Source organism: Aptenodytes patagonicus, chromosome 5, assembly GCF_965638725.1.
Source record: "Aptenodytes patagonicus chromosome 5, bAptPat1.pri.cur, whole genome shotgun sequence".
NCBI lineage: Eukaryota > Metazoa > Chordata > Aves > Sphenisciformes > Spheniscidae > Aptenodytes > Aptenodytes patagonicus.
Window position 1 is genome coordinate 52273576 of NC_134953.1, and position 18309 is coordinate 52291884.

An 18309-nucleotide genomic window follows, 5' to 3' on the forward strand; every position below is an offset into this window, starting at 1 on the left:
CATGTGGAGTTCCTGCACGTCTTCATAGTGTTCTGGAAGGCATTCACAGCTCTCCACTGCCGTGAGTCTGTAGGAAAGGGCTGTTCAGTGTTTTCTTTATGCACGCTTCTGGCTTTTGGTTAGCCCAATGATATAAAAGACACGGCAGGAGGATGGTAACTCTCCTGAAACCAGTCCAGGGTGAACAAGCCCATTTCATATTCAGAGCCCTTCACCTTGATGTGGTGGTTGTGGTCCTGAATGCCAGCCCATTTTGCATCCCTGTGATCTGGTGGGGTGGGGGTTGTTCCCAGACAGATGTGCTGGGGTGCTTGGGGAGGTGTAGGGGCCCCTGCGCTGGACTAAACAGGAGCTGAGCTCCTCCATCTATGGGTGGGACTGCTGTGTTTTGGCTGTCTCCAACCTTGGTCTCAGGTGTCGGTGGCATTTCTGTCTGCCCTTTATTTTTGGGACCCTCGTTCCTTCCAGCCCTGAGCCTGGAACTTTAACTGAGCTGACATCAGGCTCTCCTGGTTCTCTTTCTGCTGTCTCTTTTCTGATGAGAGAAGCATTGTCCTGCTTAGTGTGTGTCTGAAGTAATGTTGGAGAGGGGAAACGGTGCCCCAGAGAATTCCCAGTGCCATGTCCCAGCTTCCTCTTTTGAACCTGTCCCCAGGACCTTGTACCCAGTTTCCACCTGAGTGGTGGTGCTGCCTCATGCAGAGAAGGGGATTAAAAGTGAGCACAGCAGGCTGGAGGGTCGGATGTGATTACAAGCTCCACCTGCCCAGCTGGAATATAAATAGGGCTTTTCCCCTCTGTGGGCCCTGGTCTCTCCAGGTGGGAACCAGAAAGCCAATCTGGGTTTTTCCTCCTGAAGTGTAGCCTGGTTTTAAGATCATGCACCCAGTGGAAGGGACAAAAATCATCTGCCTATGCCTTTGGCTACTCTTCACCTGCAAGGGAACAAGAGGGTGGATGAAGAGGGACTGTGTCTGTCTTCAGGGGGGCTGCAGGTCTTGCTGAGTTATCGGGTACTTTTTCCTGCCAGCTGGAAAGTGAGTTAACGGTGCTGCGAGCCTGTGTAATGGCTGTGCTGTGCCTGCTCTGGCCTGCCTGCTAGGGCAGGCTTTACTCCTGCTGCTGGAGAGTCCTGCCAGTGCCTCTGGCTTTCTCTCCCAGCCCCATCCTGCCTTTGCTGCTGCCACCCACAGAAGGACCTTGGTGCTGCAGCAGCGCATCAGGACTTCATATCCCTGCTGGCACCAGGTCTGAGCAAGAGAAGTTAGTTTTGCAGTTGCTTGCTAGAGGCAAAGCCTGGCTTTAAAGCTGAGCTGAGGGCCTTGGAAAATGGGTGCTGGTAGGATGAAGGCTTCATGGTAACCCTACAGCATTAAAGGTATTAAAGTATTATTTATTATTAAAGTATTAAAGCTTATAGCTGCTGAATTTGTGAGCTGCTGCTACGCCCTCCTGAGCCCTGACCTTGCTGGGTTTGGCAGGTCTCTCTCAGCAGTGTGTCCTTGGGGAGAGTTTCCAGGTAGCGTTGAACTCTCCTCAGTGCAGGCACTGGCATACCACCCTGAGAAGTGCTGTTGTTATCACCATGCCAGCAGTGCACCGCTTCAGACAGGCGCAAACACTTTTCCAGCTGACCCAGATCCATGGAAAATGAGGTGGCAAGGTTAGCGGCCCTGACCGTGGACCGTTTGTGTCTTGTGCCTGCCTCGGACTCATCCTTTAGTACCAAAGGGACGGGATCAGGCCCACCCCAGGCAGCTGAGCACAGGCAGCAGGTTCTTGCCCTGGAAAAGCTGCCTTTCCTCGACAGCGCTGCCAGAGTGCTTTTGCAACATCTCCCAGGAGGTTGGGGTGCAAACAATTGTACTTGAGATGCAGGGTGGGGAAAGCTGCCATGGCCAAAGCCTTCAACGTGCTTCCCTGGGTTGCCAGGATTAGGTGGTGATCAGTTTTGGATTCAAGTCACTGAATGCTGGGGTTGTTGTGAGCAAGGGACCAGCTCTAGCCGTGAGAGGCACCAGCAGCAGCAAATCAACAGTCCTGGTCAGTAACTTCACAGTAATAGAATTTACTGAGCAAGTTTTATAGAAACCCCCCCCAAGCCTGAAAAGCCCATTACAATGTCTGGCCTCAGGTACGTTATAGAGCAGTCTTCCTTATGTTCCTTTGAGATACCATGGTCTTTATATTGCAGCCTGTGCCATCCCACCCTGGACTGGTGGCAGGGAGAACTGTAGTGAGTGGAAAAGGTTGTTGTTTCCAGCAGCGTCTGCATGCTTTGGGGTTGGTTTTCACCTCGGAGATGTTATGGAGAAGATTTTACAACAAAAACAATTCCTTCACCCAAGCGTTGGGTCTGTTTTATTCATTCCCTCTTTGTGCAGAAGACAGACCTCTTCATTAGCTGCTGTTTTCCACATGATTGCTTTTTTTACAGGGAACGGCATGTTTTGGCTGGAGTTGTGCGTTCCTGCTGCAGGGCTGGTTCCTCTTCCCAGGCTTGCTAGTGTGACCCATGTGGCAAGACCCTGGGGTCCCCACGCCCGAGGGCATGGGCACTGCAGGGATGGATGTCTGCAGCTCTGATGCAGGTGGGGAGAGGCCTCCCCAGTCCCAGCTCAGGAAGCTGGCCAGATCAGAGCGGAAGAAGTCCCCCCCTGGGGAGTCTACTTGGAAAACAGGAGCTTCTGGGGGGGCTGGGTCTGAGGTGGAGGGCTCAGTACCGTGGTAGGAGAGCTCCCAGGACTCTGCTGCTTCACAGGGCGCTGCTCCCCGCTACCCTTTGGCTGGGGAGCACTGACACATTCCTCTAGGGCTCCATAGTGGGGGCGGGGACCATCTCTTGACTCCCAAGTCCAGCTCTCCCCACTAATGTTCTTGCTACAGCCGCCAGCTGGCCCTGCATCTACCCTCAGACAGCTGAAACTCGATCTCTCCGCATAGGAGATCTGGTGTCGGAAAGCGCAAAGACTTGCCAGAGGTCGGGGAGTAAATAGCAGCAGCGCTTGGAGCGCGCTCCACTACCCCATTCCCCCAACTACGTGTGACTCTACTTCAGGGAAAATAGGGCGAGGGATCCTCCGGCTGCCAAACTCTCGGGAAGTAAACAAGGAGGCGGCCGCCGCCGCCCCGCTGGAGGTGCCGGCGCCCGCTGTAGGCCGGACCTCAGCCGGCGGGGACCAGCGGCCGCGGGGCCTGAGGCGGTGAGGAGGCACGGAGGGAGCGCGGGGGTGGCCCGTGGCGGGGGACGGAGCCCTGAGGAGTGGGCACGGCCTGCGCTCCAGCCGCTATGGCGACCCGCGCCCGCCCTCCACCCGCCTCTCGCGAGACTGCCTTGCGCATGCGCGCGGGCGGTGCTGCGCACCGGCGAGTGGCAAGCGCCCTCCCTCGGAGCGCCGGAAGTTCCCCTCTTCTAGGCACCGGCGGAAGCCTTCCCCATTGGCTGGGCGTTGCTGGGAGCGCCGCCGCCGCCGCCGCCGGTGATTGGCGGCTCAGCGCGCGGGCGCCGCGCGGGGTCAGGATGGCGGCGCCGGCCCGGCGGAGCGTGGTGTTCGTGACGGGCAACGCCAAGAAGCTGGAGGAGGTGGGAGGGGGGGCGGTTGGGCCCGGCCCGGCCCGGCCCGGCCCGGCCCGGCCCGGGCCTGACGGGCGGGTTTCCCTCCCTTTTCCCTCCGCAGGTCACGCAGATCCTCGGGGACTCCTCTCCCTACACGCTGGTGGCGAAGAAAATTGACCGTAAGTTGGCGGCGGGGCCCGGGGGGACGCGGCGGGGCGGTCCGGCCCGGCCCGGCCGTCTCCTCAGCGCCGGCCTTTGTGTCCCCAGTGCCGGAGTACCAGGGGGAGCCGGACGAGATCTCCGTGCAGAAGTGCCGCGAAGCCGCCCGGCAGGTCGCTCCTTTTCTCCTTCCCCTTTCCCGCCGGTCGGAGCGGTGGTGTAGGTGCGGGAGCTACGGGGGAGCCTAGCCCCGGCGGGGCGGGAGGCAGCTGGGCGCGTCGGGGCTTCTGACCCGGCCCTGAGGAAAGCCAGGGACGCATCCGGGCCTGGCCTGGCCTCACTGCGCTCCCATCACCCAGCCGTTTCTGGCCTACACTGGGTGATGGTGAATTCCCACTGGTGACACAGTGTTTAGGCAGTCCCGCTGCTGCTCCTCTGGCCCCTTGTGTCCCTCAAGCAGCAGGAGGACATGACAGCTCCTTCAGTCCAGCCCCAGCAGTTGTGGGATGCCGAGTTTTCTGTCAGCTGAAGCTTCTGATGGATCACCTTCCAGAGCTGTCTCTGGGATGGGTGTCTTAAAAGAACCAAGTGAGGACTGAGACTTGAGGAGAATGCAGGTGTGCCCCCAGGACACAGGCTTTCCCCCTGCTTGTCCCACCACTCTTGCCCCCCAAGAGGGCAGGGGGTGTTCAGCTCTGCTCATTTTTCTCCATGTGAGATCTCCCCTACCACACTTCAGCCACTCTGGCCTGCCTGGGGAGAGCATGGGTTTAGTTGTTTCTGTCTGGTAGGGATTGCCTCCGAGGTGAAGAACTTTAGTGGCTGGTGGATTTTTGTGATGTTCCTGTTATCGTGGAAACGTGAGAATAGGATAGAGCAAGAAAATGGGGTTGGAGGCAGTGCCTTCCTCTAGGTCTAATGTTTCCATCTCTTGGGCTTTTGCTGTAGGTTCAGGGACCTGTTATAGTAGAGGATACCTGCCTGTGCTTCAATGCCCTGGGGGGGCTTCCAGGACCGTACATGTAAGTAGAAGGGCATTTGCTTCACCTTTCATGTCATAGAGTTAGGAGTGCAGGCTGGCAGGGTGTGCTTCATGGGGGATTCTCCACATGCCAGGAACAATAGGGTCAGGGAGGTGATTACTGATCTGTATCCTCAGCTTCATCCTGCACCCCAGGGGCTGGATTTGAACTCCTTGAGCCCTGCTGTAAGTCACGGGGCAGGACAAGAGAGACAGACCCAAATTGTTGTCTCTGGCTCCCGATCTACGGTGCCTGCTCTTGCAGCCAGCTTGGGAACCTGGCCCCACAGTGGGCTCTGTGTAGTTAAGGCACCATGCATTTCAGCAGGACTCTGGGATGAGGGTCCTGTAGGTGCTCATAGGGAGTGCTTTAATCCAGCAGATAACAAGGTTATCATATTACAGTGTAACTCCTGTAATAAAATACTGCCTTAGCTCCTGGAATTAATTTTTAGTGTGATTAATTCTTCCAGACTGTCTCTGCTGAGCTAAACAGAGACATAAAAGCTTTATATGATGAAGTTGGCACTAGAACAAGGTGTGAGATGTGAACAAGTTGAGTTGAGAAATGTATTTCGGCATGTCAGTGCTCACGAGTGAGAACTGGATTATTTACATAGACCCCAGTACTGCAGTAGATTAAATACCCTGCTGCTGTTTTCACTGTGTCCCATTCAGTTTAAGACCCAACTCTGTCATTATTGGTAAATAGTCCAGAATGAGGTGATTTGACAGCACATTTAAGAGGGATTCAAAGGGCTATGAAAATGTAGGCAACAACGTCTCAAGGATGCCTGTATTTCTGAGAAAAAATAGCAAAAATTAATCTTTCCTCTCTTCTTCCTCTTCAGAAAATGGTTCTTGGAAAAACTCAAACCAGAAGGTACTGCCTCCCGTGTTACTGCTCTGCATGTAACTCGGTCCTTTCCAAATGAAATGGATCCCTGCCCGTGCTGGGTTCTGCTGACCGTGCTTGCCCACCGTGCTGCCCGTTTCATAGCTGGTTCCTTTCCTGTCTGTCCAGCTCTGTCCCTTCGCATTCTCTCCTTGAGCCTGTTCTGTGCCCTTCTTCACGGGATGTTGTTTCCCCCAGTAGCTTCAGCATCATCCCTGGATTCCCAGACTCCTGCCTCTGCAGGCTGGTGGCAGGGTTTGTGGGAACTTCTTGTTTGTCATCAGTGTGACCTGGAAGACCTGCTGCTCCCTTTGGCTTCTGTGCAAGTCCCTCTCCACTAATGCTCACTTCCCCTGGCATGCAGTGACTTCCCTTTGATCCCGCGGTTAGGAGTGTGACTGCAAATCCCGCACTGGCATCACAAGCATGAGTGTTAATCACGCTAATTCAAAGTGGGCTTTAGTCCTCTCTGGCACTGCGCACTGGTTTGCTTCCACTCCCAAATTAATAGCGGGGCCCTGCAGCTCACGCTGTGTTAGATCTGAGGCCCTGGCTTCAGTCATACAAGGGACTGGCCCAAGAGCATCCTTGTGGCTGAGCTTTGTCACCCCCTGTAGTTCTTCCTCTCCCTTGTGGATGTGAATGCAGAACGCTCCCTCGATCCGTGTTGCGCTCCGAGGGAAAGGCAGTAACGCCGGGATCCTTTCTGTGTCGCTCAGGCCTGTACAAGCTCCTGGCTGGGTTTGAAGACAAATCTGCCTACGCTCTCTGTACCTTTGCATTCAGTACTGGAAACCCAGAGGAGCCAGTGAAGCTCTTCAAAGGCCAGACTCATGTAGGTGGTGTGCCTGGGAAGGGAAGATGCTGAGGGGGAGGGCTGTAATGTGAATTTCGTAACGGCATTGGCTCTGTTGAGGACAACTTTAGTGGCCCCCGGGTCACTGAACGCCCCTGGGTCTTCTCTGTGTTGGGAACAGGCTGAGGGAGAGCGCAGCTGGTGAGTGGTGGGTGCTGAATGCTGCAGCCCTTCTGCCCAGCTGTACGTACCAAACGCTTTGCACGTTACCTCAGGCTCTTCAGCCCCCTCATCTCCCTCTGGCAGGGTTGTATTTGAGTGCAGTTGTTAGCTCTGTTAATTGGGGGGGTAAAGGGGCTGTCAACATAGGGCAGCGTGATGGAGCACTGAGTTTGGGACTGCTAATTTTGTTTACGTCCTGGGAATGGGGACAGTACCCCATACCGAGCCTTTGGTGACCACCGCGTGAGCTATGGCTGCGTGTAGCTCTTCAGTCTGTGTCTGAAATGCGACTGTGAGGGAAGTGCTGCAGAACCACAGCCTGCGGGGCTTTTTTGCTTTCTCGTGGCAGGGGCTGATAGTGGAGCCCAGAGGCCCTCGAGATTTTGGCTGGGATCCCTGCTTTCAGCCGGACGGCTACAATCAGACGTAAGTGGTGTTTTACCTACAGCTCTTTACGTAAGGAAAGCCAGGGTTGAGGTTGCGTGTGGAGAGGAACCTGCTTACGAGGAAGGGTGGCAGGGAGAAAACACCCTCCTGGATCTGAACGTGGTGGGTTATGGGGAACCCCCGGATCAGGATGAGGGTTGTTGGCTTTGCCAGCGTGCCACTACAGACGCTATAGTTGAGCAGGGAGACGGCGAGCAGAGGGGAAACTCTCGGTGACTGGGGGGACGCGTGCTGTAGCGTCTCTGCTGCTGAGACTTGTGCTTTCTCTCCCCTCCAGTTACGCCGAACTACCCAAGGCAGTGAAGAACTTGATCTCGCACCGTTACAGAGCACTGAGCGAGCTCTCTGCTTTCTTTCTTCAAAGCAGCTCGACACAGCCCTGCTCTGGTCCCAGCTAGCCGCCCTGGGCTGCGGGCACCCGGTGTTGTCCGTGTCGCGTACCGCCCTGGGAGAGCTCTGCTCCGCTGCGGGCTGACATTAAAGCTGCTCTTTCTGAAGCCGCCAGTACCTTCCCGCCCCCGCCTTTTTATTGCTTCAGAAGCGCTGCGCAGCCCAGCGGGTCTGGGTTATTTAGGCCGCACGTCTGTGCCTCACGGGGGGCGTGCAGGGGCCGCTGCGTCTGGGATGGCTCCGGCCCTGCCCGGGCGTTCCCTGCCGCCCTTTCTGCCTGGGGAAACGGCAGAGACCTGGGTAGCGCAGCGCACCGAGTCCCGGGGCTGCCCGTACGCCCGCGGTGGCAGCGCCCCAGGGGACCGGCTTCCCGCCGCCGGGCCGGGAGGGGGCTGCGGCCGGGCCCGCGCCGGGGCCGCTGCGCGCTCACGTGCGGCGGCCGCTGTCCTGCGCGGAGCGGCGAGCCAATGGGAAGCGGCCGGGGGGAGAGGCGGCCAATCGGCTGCGGGGCCGCCGCGTCCAATGGGCGCGCTGCGCACCCGGATGCAGTCAGCGCGCGGCGCGGCGGGCGCGTGGACACGTGCGCCGGGAGCGGCAGCGGGGCTGAGGCCGCCCGGCCATGGAACTGCTGCCCCGGAGCCCCGGGGAGTTCGGCTCGGCACGGTACTGGGATCGGTTCTTCCGGCAGCGCGGGCAGCGGCCCTTCGAGTGGTACGGGGCCTTCCCGGAGCTCTGCCCCGTCCTGCACAAGTACGTCCGGCCCCGCGACAAGGTGAGCCCCGCCCGGTACCCAGCGCCCTGTGCCCCGGCCGAGCCGCCCCCGCGCCGGCCGCCTCCTGGGCGGCGAGCTCTGTGCCGCCGTGTCCCGGCTTAAACCGCCGTTCTGCGCTGACGCAGACGATGCGAAGCCCCCGGTGCGCCGTAGCAAGAGAACAGGAGAGACCCACGAGTTACCCTGGGACGGGGAGCTCCGGGGGTTAAAACATCCACATCATCCCCGAAAGAGATGCAACAGATGCATCGCTTCTCTGCCCATGTGACTTTTCTATACTTATCTTAGGGCCCCGGAGAGTGGGTTTGCAGGTGCTGCGGGTGTGGTTTTCACAGAAGGCTCGCGGCTGTGGCTGATATTTGCTCGTAAAACGCTTTGGGGCACGTTTCCAGGGCGTTCTCGCCATCATGCTGCTCTTGTACCGCTCCCCAGGTTCTGGTGGTGGGCTGCGGGAACTCGGAGCTGAGCGAGCAGATGTACGATGTGGGGATGTGCGAGGACATCGTGAACATTGACATCAGCGACGCAGTGATCCGTCAGATGCAAGAGCGGAGCGGGAGCAAGCGGCCGAAGATGAGCTACCTGCTGATGGACGTGCTTCAGATGGACTTCCCTGACGCCCACTTCCAGGTGGTCCTGGACAAAGGCACGCTGGATGCCGTCCTCACGGACGAAGAGGAGGCCACTCTAGCCAAGGTGGACAAGATGTTTGCCGAGATCAGCCGGGTCCTGCAGGTAGGAGGGCGCTACTTCTGCGTCTCCTTGGCTCAAACCCATGTCCTGAAGAAAGCGGTGAAATACTTCTCCCAGGAAGGCTGGGTCGTGCGTGTCCATCAGGTGGCTGGCAGCGGGGACAAGCAGCAGTTTGTCCTACCAGTCTTCGTCTACGTCATGACAAAGTTCAGGAAGATCCCTGGCTCAGCACCGCAGATCTTGGAGATCTGCCCCGAGGAGCAGGACAAGCCGATGCGGGTGGAGAGCGTGGAGCGGCTGGTGGCGGCAGTGAAGGACAGGCAGCATTACGCCCTGCTCTGCAGCCAGCTGAGCAAAACCCCCTGCGGGGAGCAGGTTTCCCTGGATCTGTGTGACAAAGAGAGCGGGAGGCCTCGCTACACGCTGCATGTGGTTGACAGCCCCTCGGTAAAACCTTCCCGGGACAATCACTTTGCCATCTTCATCAGTGAGTACCGCCTCTCCTGCCTGCAATGAGACGGTGCTCTGGCCAGGAGCTGCAAAACGGCCAGCAGTCCTGGCCCTGCTGAAATCAGGGCTGGAGAGGGAAGTAACCCACCTGTGCGGGGTTTGGTTGATGTTTTAGTCCTAGCTTTGCGGTGGGACATGTGTTTGCCTGATGGTGCAAGCAGCGATCTGGCACAGAGCTTGCTGGCTGAGCGGATGCCCATCTGGCAGCAGAGGGACACTGCCTGCTCTGCCTCCAAGGTGGTGATTCCTGCCTTGGTGCTGGTGACAGCCGCCATAGCATGTCGCTGCGTAAAGCCAGAGTGCAGCGGACGCAACTGGAAAGGCGTCTGGTCTGCGTGGGCGTCCTGACTTGCCAGGGCCAGGTGGCTCGGGGCTGCGCTTCGCTTTTGCGCTTGCACCTTGAGGACACATGTCAGGCTCTGGCAGCAGCACTGTTCCCTCCCTGCGCGCCTGCAAAGCTGGGGCTTAGCACAGCCTGGAGACGGGTTGTGAGGCTGTTGGACACCCCCTTCTTATGAGGCGTGGCTTTTCCAGCCTCCTGCATGAGCCTGCCCAAAATGGGGAAGGTCCTGGCTCTCTTGATGGTTGCAGAGCATGGGTCTAGGCATGCAGTGGTACCTCCTCATGATGTCTTGCCATTTCCTGCGGCTCCTTTCTTGGAGGCCGGGGTGGTCACTCGGGGACCAAGACTGTCCCAGGCTGATGGCAGCCCCTTCTGCAGTCCCGCAGGGCAGAGAAACCGAGTGGCTCTTTGGGATGGAGGAAGGGCGGAGGCAGCTGGCCACCAGCGCGGGCTTCGGGCGCCTGGTCACTGTGGCCCTGCACAGAGAGCAGCACTACGAGGGCATGGCTGGCATCCAGGCGGAGCTGTCAGGGAAGGTGATGGAGCTGGCCCCGCCGGGCCTCCCTGCCCGGCAGCAGGTGAGCCCCACTGCCCGGCCCCCTCACTTGGCTTCCCCAAAACTGGGGCCAGGCTGGCTCTCCGCCAGCAGCAAGTTCCCTCTTCTCCAAGGGAGACAAAGGTGCAATGTGTGAGCTGGCTGCCTTGGTGGGGAGGAGACTGGCCTCAGGTGTAGCTTCTCTTGGTTTTCCCTCCAGCTGGCTGCCTTTGCTTGGAGGCAGGATTTGAGGTGCATGTGTGGCAGGATTCAGTGTGAACTCCTTGCCCTCCAAAACCCAGCATTCCAAGAAAATCAGGCATCCCGAAACCCTGAGAGCATCCAGCCCCTTCTTAATCCTGGCTTTAACTTCTCCTGTCCCTTCTGTTTCGTTCTTCCTGCCCCAACTTCCCAAATCTGAGCTCTTGCAAGAAGTCATGGGGTGTTTGCTCCCTGTACCCCAACACGTGTATGGGAGGGAAGCTGGTCTCCCATGCGCTGGTCCCCAGCTCCCCTGTGGCTGCCTACAGCGTATCCTGCTGCTCCTGCACTGTGTCCGCTTTGTCCTGGCTGTTTAGCCGTGGTCAGGATAGCGGGAATGCTGAGGTCTGTTCCTGTGGCCTTTTCTTCCTCACACCAGTCCCTGTCCTCCCTGCAGGTGCCCTTCCTGTCCGTGGGAGGGGACATCGGGGTGCGGACAGTGCAGCACCGTGACACCAGCCCCCTGAGTGGGGAGTACGTCGTGGAGGACGTGAAGGGGGATGGCACCTGCTACTTCCGCCGCCTCGTCTTCCTCTGTAACAGGAACGTGGTGCAGTCGGAGGCTCGGCTCCTGGCCCGCACGCCTCTCGCAGGTATGTGGGGCAGGTGAGGCAGCCAGGAAGGGGCAGGGGCCAAGGGTGACTTTTTGGTGTGGCAGAGAGTGAGATCGATACAGGAGGAAGATAAAAGTTCTGCTGGGACCTGCCTGCCTTGTCCCAGGGCAGCTATGGGAGTGTTTTTATACTCCGCTGCTTGCCTTGTGGGTGGGACAGGCTCTTGGGGGTCCCCAGAAAGCACCCCTGTCTCCCACCATGCCTTACCAGCCGATGCCTCCTGATGTTCAGGCCAGAAGAAACGGAGGAAGGACAAGAAGAAACCTGGCCCCGCTGAGCCACCTGCAGCCATTGACAAGAGCTACCTGTGTTGCGAGCACCACAAGGCCATGGTCGCGGGGCTCTGCCTGCTGGGGGGCCCCGACCCCGTCCCAGGTAGCGAGGCCGGCAGTGGGAGGCTGTGCTGGGGGCAGCTGTGCATGTGTCTGCATGCCGCAGCTCCTTGGGGAAGGGCTTTCCTGGCCAAGGTGCCTCATGCACCCTTCCCGAAGCGGTTTGGGGCTGGCGGGTGGGACGAGCAGTGGGAGCGTGGCCATCCTGGTGGCTCATTGGGTGCTCTCCATTGGCAGGAGCCCTGCTGGCGGTGCTGGTGGTGGGACTCGGTGGGGGCAGCCTGCCCCTCTTTGTCCACGACTACTTCTCGCAGGCCCGCGTGGCCGTGGTGGAGATTGACCCCTCCATGCTGGAGGTGGCCACGCGCTGGTTCGGCTTCTCCCAGGGCGACCGGATGCGGGTGCACATCTCTGATGGCCTGGACTACGTGGCCAAGCTGGCGGCTGAAGGTACCATCTTGCAGAGCATCCCAGGTGCCCCATCGAGCCCAGCGGGTGACATGCTGGGGACGAGAGTCCTGGGCTGCTTTCACCCTCTGCTTCCCATCCTGCCCATCTCCTGCCACGTGTCATGAGCTCCAGCCTTGCCAAGTCTCTGCAGTTCACAGGCCTGTCCTTACCAACGTGTGCAGGGGACCTTAGATTTGCTGCCTCCCCCAGCACCGAGGGCTGCTGCCGTGGGTTTCCTTTGGAAAGAGAAACCCCAGGAGAGAGAAGCAGCCATAACATGGCAGAGGGGATGTCTTGACCACCCCATTCGTTGCCTCCCCACCGTGCATGGCTCATCTCTGTCCCATGGCATAACAAGTCTCTGCGCTCCCTCCTGCAGCCCCAGCCCAGTACGACGCCATCATGTTTGATGTGGACAGCAAAGACCTCACGGTGGGGATGAGCTGCCCGCCCCCAGCCTTCGTGGAAAAGCCCTTTCTGCAGAAAGTTAAAACCATCCTCAAGCCAGAAGGTAGGAGGGGAGATCCGGCTGTGTCCCTGTGGCCAGGTTGGCCGGTCCTGTGCGGGGTTTGAGTAATGGGGCTCTGCCACTGTTTCTCATCCTGGAGAATAGCGGCTGTGGCCAGGATTGCTGTGTGGCATCCGCCGCTCCTGGCAGGTCCTGGATCCGGGTGTTTCAGTGGGCGTTGTGACGGCAGGGAGCAGGGTGGAGCGGGTGGCCTGCAGTGCTGCTGGGTCAGGCAGGCTGAGTCATCCTGGGGGGCCAAGAAAGGTTGCAGGAAGGCAGAGGGTGTAGGTGGTACCTGGGAACAGATTGTGTGGCCACCCACGACCTGCGTGGTGGCAGGGACGTGGAGCTGGGCCAAGGGCACCAGGGGGGATGCCGGTACTCCTTGTGCTTCCGCGGGGAAGACGTTTGCACCAGGGTGGCACCGATTCAGCTGCATTCCAAGAGGGAGGCGGGGAGCAGGGCATTGTACGTGGGCTGGTCTGAAGTCCCATCCCTCTTGCCCTGCTGCAGGAGTCTTCGTGCTCAACTTGGTGTGCCGCGACACCCAGCTGAAAGAGTCTGTCCTGGCGACCCTCAGGGAGGTCTTCCCGCTGCTCTATGCACGCTGCATTGAAGGGGAGGTCAACGAGATCCTGTTCTGCCAGCCCAGCCCCGAGGGCCGTCAGGACCCCACAGAGCTGGGGGCACGTGCCCAGGCACTGGAGGGGGCCCTGCGGCAGCCTGGGCGCCCCTGGGACAGCTCGTACGTGCTGGCAGACATGCTGCAGGCTGTCAAGATCCTCTGAGAGGGGCTCCGATGCCACTTGAATGAGGGAGGTCCTCGCGTGGATGCTGTGGCCCCGCAGTGGAGGGGTGCCCATGGCTGGGACTGCTGCCCCTGGGGGGCCGGTTCTGGCCTGGGTCTGCCTGAAGGATGGGACTGGCACGGGGAGGCACTCCCTGCAATGTGGCTCCCCGGGAAGGGGTCCAGGACCATGGAGGGCTGTGCAGCCCGAGGGGCAGCGTTGCGGTGGTGAGGGGAGGAAGGTGCTGTGGGACTGGCAGGACTGTGGGTTTGGGTCTGTCCCCCTTGCTTTCCCGTTGCGGGAAAAATGTCCTTCCGACCATCCCCTTCCCCTCCAGCACGGCTCCTTCCCTCCAATGCTGTCTCTCCCCGCATCTCCAGCATCCCTGGTCACTGGTGTCTGTGCAGAGCCCCAGCCCTGCCCCAAGCCTGGTTGTGGATGTGTGTGGGTGGGCTGAGAGCTGTGAAAATAAAGTGCTCAGGGCTGCTCTGAGGCCCACAGTGCTTTGCTAGGCTTATTTCTGCAGTACCCAGCACCCCTGGAAAAGGTACGGTCACCTCCACTCCTCACGGGCACGTCCTAGGCACAGGCAGCTGCCCCTTGTACCCAGTGCCCCCTCCTCACTCACCTTCCCCAAACTGGACCCCACCATGTGCCTGCCCCTCTTCGGCATCTCTCCAGCCATCACCACTGTGAACTGGGACCTGTAAACCCCCTGGGTCCCCAATCCTTCTTCTCCCCCCTGCCCCCCTGGGGAGCAGGGACCCAGCCGTGTGCTCAGACCCCTGGGGACACCAACCTGCTCACCCAGCTGGTGCAGGTCAGCCTTCCTGCAGGATGAAAAGGCAGCAGGAAAATACCCATCAGGGTGTTCCCGCATTCCCGCCCAGGCAGCTCATTTTGTCTCTCCCAAGGGTCTCAAAGCCTGGTCCCTCCCTGCGACGTTTAGCTGAAGAGCTGACCCGTGTGTCCTGGCTGGTTACAGAGCAGCTGACCTGCTGGTGGTCCCATGTTCATGAGAAGTCATTTGGTGGGGGGCCTGTCTCCCCTGCAACAACTGGTACCAAAATAAGTCCGAGACGTACCAAAGTAACTGGCTTGCAGACATCAAGGTGGCAACCTACTGAGGCACCATGATGCTTTGCTACTGACCCAGCACCCTCACCCTCTGCTCTCTTCTGCCGCTGGCACCCTGAGCGAGGATGTCTTTCTGGCAGCTGCTTCCCAAAGCAAGCCCTCCCCAGCCACCTTTCCACAGCCCAGGGTGGTAACTGTACACCAGAAGCAGCTCCGGGAGGGAATCTGACCTAGCTGTTGGCGTGGAGGCAACAGCAGCTGCATCTCGGCATTGCTGCCGGAGCCATCTCACCAGCTTTGCAGCTCGCACACCCTGTCCCACCAGGGTGGTGGTGGGCTGCAACTCATCAGCCTCTCCTTCCTCAGCAGGACCCAGCTCTCCTCCACCTGTGGGAAATCCTCCTTCGTTTGGAAAGTCAAGTGAGAGGGTGCGTGAGCCCAAGAGTTTGCAGTTCCCCAGCCCCATGGGGGCCATGAAAAGGGCACCCCAAGGGCTCTCACCCCTTAGAATCATAGAATCATTGAGGTTGGAAAAGACCTCTAAGATCATCGAGTCCAACCGTCAACCCAACACCACCATGCCCACTAAACCATGTCCCTAAGTGCCTCATCTACTCGTCTTTTAAATACTTCCAGGGATGGGGACTCCACCACTTCCCTGGGCAGCCTGTTCCAATGTTTCACCACTCTTTCAGTAAAGAAATTTTTCCTCACGTCCAATCTAAACCTCCCCTGGCGCAACCTGAGGCCATTTCCTCTCGTCCTATCGCTTGTTACTTGGGAGAAGAGACCGACACCCACCTCGCTACAACCTCCTTTCAGGTAGTTGTAGAGAGCGATGAGGTCTCCCCTCAGCCTCCTTTTCTCCAGGCTAAACAACCCCAGTTCCCTCAGCCGCTCCTCATAAGACTTGTTCTCCAGACCCCTCACCAGCCTCGTTGCCCTTCTCTGCACACGCTCCAGCACCTCAATGTCCTTCTTGTAGTGAGGGGCCCAAAACTGAACACAGTATTCGAGGTGCGGCCTCACCAGGGCCGAGTACAGGGGCACGATCACTTCCCTACTCCTGCTGGCCACACTATTTCTGATACAGGCCAGGATGCCATTGGCCTTCTTGGCCGCCTGGGCACACTGCCGGCTCATGTTCAGCCGGTTGTCGACCAACACCCCCAGGTCCTTCTCTGCTGGGCAGCTTTCCAGCCACTCTTCCCCAAGCCTGTAGCGTTGCATGGGGTTGTTGTGGCTGAAGTGCAGGACCCGGCACTTGGCCTTGTTGAACCTCATACAATTGGTCTGGGCCCATCGATCCAGCCTGTCCAGGTCCCTCTGCAGAGCCTTCCTACCCTCGAGCAGATCAACACTCCCGCCCAACTTGGTGTTGTCTGCAAACTTACTGAGGGAGCACTCAATCCCCTCATCCAGATCATCGATAAAGATATTAAACAAGACCAGCCCCAGTACTGAGCCCTGGGGAACACCGCTCATGACCGGCCGCCAACTGGATTTGACTCCATTCACCACAACTCTCTGGGCCCAGCCGTCCAGCCAGTTTTTGACCCAGCGCAGAGTACACCTGTCTAAGCCGTGAGCCGCCAGCTTCTCTAGGAGAATGCTGTGGGAGACGGTGTCAAAGGCCTTGCTGAAGTCCAGGTAGACCACATCCACAGCCTTTCCCTCATCCACTAGGCGGGTCACCTGGTCATAGAAGGAGATCAGGTTGGTCAAGCAGGACCTGCCTCATGAATCCGTGCTGGCTAGGCCGGATCCCCTGGTTGTCCCGCTCATGCCTTGTGAGCGCCCTCAAGATGAACCACTCCATAATCTTCCCCGGCACCGAGGTCAGGCTGACAGGCCTGTAGTTCCCCGGATCCTCCTTCCGGCCCTTCTTGTAGATGGGCGTCACATTGGCAAGCCTCCAGTCGTCCGGGACCTCCCCTGTCAACCAGGACTGCTGATAAATGATGGAAAGCGGCTTGGCGAGCACCTCCGCCAGCTCCCTCAGCACTCTCGGGTGGATCCCATCCGGCCCCATAGACTTGTGAGCATCCAGGTGGCGTAGCAGGTCATTGACTGCTTCCTCTTGGATTATGGAGGGTTTATCCTGCTCGCCATCCCTGTCTTCCAGCTCAGGGGGCCGAGTACCCTGAGGATAACTGGTCTGCCTGTTAAAGACTGAGGCAAAGAAGGCATTGAGTACCTCAGCCTTTTCCTCATCCTCGGTGACAATGTTCCCCCCTGCATCCAATAAAGGATGGAGATTCTCCTTGGCTCTCTTCTTGTCATTAATATATTTGTAAAAACTTTTTTTGTTGTCTTTAACGACAGCGGCCAGATTGCGTTCTAGCCGGGCTTTTGCCTTTCTCATTTCTTCTCTGCACAACCTAACAAGATCCCTGTACTCTTCTTGAGTCGCCTGCCCCTTCTTCCACAAGCGGTAAACTCTCCTTTTTTTCCTGAGTCCCAGCAAGAGCTCCCCGTTCAGCCAGGCCGGTCGTCTTCCCCGCCCGTTCTTCTTACAGCGTACAGGGACAGCCTGCTCCTGCGCCTTTAAGACTTCCTTCTTGAAGAACGTCCAGCCTTCCTGGACCCCTTTGCCCTTCAGGACCGTCTCCCAAGGGACTCTCTCAACCAACGTCCTGAACAGGCCAAAGTCTGCCCTCCGGAAGTCCATGGTTGCGGTTTTGCTGCCCCCCCTCCTTACTTCACCAAGAATCGAGAATTCTATCATTTCATGGTCGCTAAGCCCAAGACGGCCTCCGACCACCACATCTCCCACCAGTCCTTCTCTGTTAGTAAACAGCAGGTCAAGCGAGGCACCTCCCCTGGTAGGCTCAGTGGGAAATCCTCCTTCGTTTGGAAAGTCAAGTGAGAGGGTGCGTGAGCCCAAGGGTTTGCAGTTCCCCAGCCCCATGGGGGCCATGAAAAGGGCACCCCAAGGGCTCTCACCCCTTGAACCAGTGGGGACCGCGGCCACTGTGCTGATGCAGGAGATGGGGCTGTTTGTGCCCAGAAGGCACTATGGCAGCCATGCTGACAGCAAGGATGCCCCTCCGATCAGCAACTGTGGCTATATTTTAATTTGCCAGCAGGTTCTGCTTTGGAAACCACTCTGTTCAGATCCCTTCTCTGATGCTCCCTGCCTTATTCCCTTTCACACAGAGGGACAAATCAGTGCCCTACTTTCTCCCTGGGCTGGCCTGCTTCTATGCAGAGGGAGCAGATGCTTTTTTTAAATAAGCGCTTTTGATGGTTCCCAGGTGCTGCAGAGCGCCCTGCTCCCTGCCTCAGATAAAGGATGGCAGCATGGGCACATGCCCTCTGTATGTTGCTCACCACCCGGTCGCTCCTCTGCGCTGTAGCGTGTTCGGGGCAGCACGTGGTCGCTGGTCAATGGGAGAGACAAGGCTGGAGCTTGAGCTGGGTGGAAGGCTGCCTGCCCCCATGCAGTTAGTTTCTAAAGCTCCTCTGTGATGAGCACTTTTTTGAAAGATATCTATTATCCATCCAGCTTAGCAATGGCAAATTTCTCAACTGGATCAGCAGTGCTGCATTTAGTCTATTTTTAACTTAGTTTTCAATTCTCAACATAATTCCAATGACATAGGTTTGTGTGTGTGCCCTTTATTTTACCGAAACCATCTCCTTTCTTCCCCAGGAGCTCATACAAAGGCTGCATTCATCCCTCCCTTGTCTACTTCTGCCTTTCTGTTGTGCTTCCTAATCGCTGTGTAATGCCACATCCTGGTGGAAAAACAAAAGCCATCTATTAGAAACAACGTAAGGATGAAATCTCAGTTCATTGCAGCTGTCCTTGCAGCTACTGACAGCCCTACAAGTTTGGTCTGGAAATACATTTCAGCTGGAATATTGGCAAATTCATGAGTGCTGCAAATACCTGAAATCCTCCTCTGCAGGTAAAATGCTCCGAGGCTGGAATAAT

At 58.1% G+C, this 18309-nt stretch overlaps 2 protein-coding genes across 3 annotated transcripts; both read left to right on the top strand.

Moving 5' to 3' along the window:
* Positions 1-3482: 3482 nt before the first annotated feature.
* On the top strand, positions 3483-7603 carry ITPA (inosine triphosphatase). 2 transcript variants are annotated; one of them, XM_076339773.1, is made up of 8 exons: positions 3483-3583; positions 3678-3735; positions 3824-3888; positions 4664-4737; positions 5588-5619; positions 6351-6466; positions 6999-7075; positions 7374-7603. In XM_076339773.1, exons 1-8 carry the CDS (start codon positions 3521-3523, stop codon positions 7492-7494), a joined length of 606 nt encoding a protein of 201 aa, XP_076195888.1. In that variant the 5' UTR covers positions 3483-3520; the 3' UTR covers positions 7495-7603. The 2 variants fall into 2 exon arrangements, with proteins under 2 accessions (XP_076195888.1, XP_076195889.1); XM_076339774.1 differs by lacking the exon at positions 6351-6466.
* A 475-nt stretch (positions 7604-8078) lies between these two features.
* Positions 8079-13796, top strand: METTL13 (methyltransferase 13, eEF1A N-terminus and K55). The gene is made up of 8 exons (XM_076339775.1): positions 8079-8258; positions 8691-9438; positions 10183-10382; positions 10998-11193; positions 11446-11589; positions 11784-11996; positions 12376-12507; positions 13018-13796. The coding sequence occupies exons 1-8, from the start codon at positions 8106-8108 to the stop codon at positions 13290-13292; spliced, it is 2061 nt and encodes a 686-aa protein (XP_076195890.1). The 5' UTR covers positions 8079-8105; the 3' UTR covers positions 13293-13796.
* Positions 13797-18309: the final 4513 nt, after the last annotated feature.

Bases quoted from the DNA above. Each gene is read 5' to 3' on its own strand.
- ITPA (XM_076339773.1), top strand. From the start codon at position 3,521: ATGGCGGCGCCGGCCCGGCGGAGCGTGGTGTTCGTGACGGGCAACGCC. The intron at 3,736-3,823 runs GTAAGTTGGCGG...TTGTGTCCCCAG, and splicing joins GGTGGCGAAGAAAATTGACC to TGCCGGAGTACCAGGGGGAG. The intron at 6,467-6,998 runs GTAGGTGGTGTG...TTCTCGTGGCAG, and splicing joins TCTTCAAAGGCCAGACTCAT to GGGCTGATAGTGGAGCCCAG.
- METTL13 (XM_076339775.1), top strand. From the start codon at position 8,106: ATGGAACTGCTGCCCCGGAGCCCCGGGGAGTTCGGCTCGGCACGGTAC. The intron at 8,259-8,690 runs GTGAGCCCCGCC...ACCGCTCCCCAG, and splicing joins ACGTCCGGCCCCGCGACAAG to GTTCTGGTGGTGGGCTGCGG. The intron at 12,508-13,017 runs GTAGGAGGGGAG...GCCCTGCTGCAG, and splicing joins AACCATCCTCAAGCCAGAAG to GAGTCTTCGTGCTCAACTTG.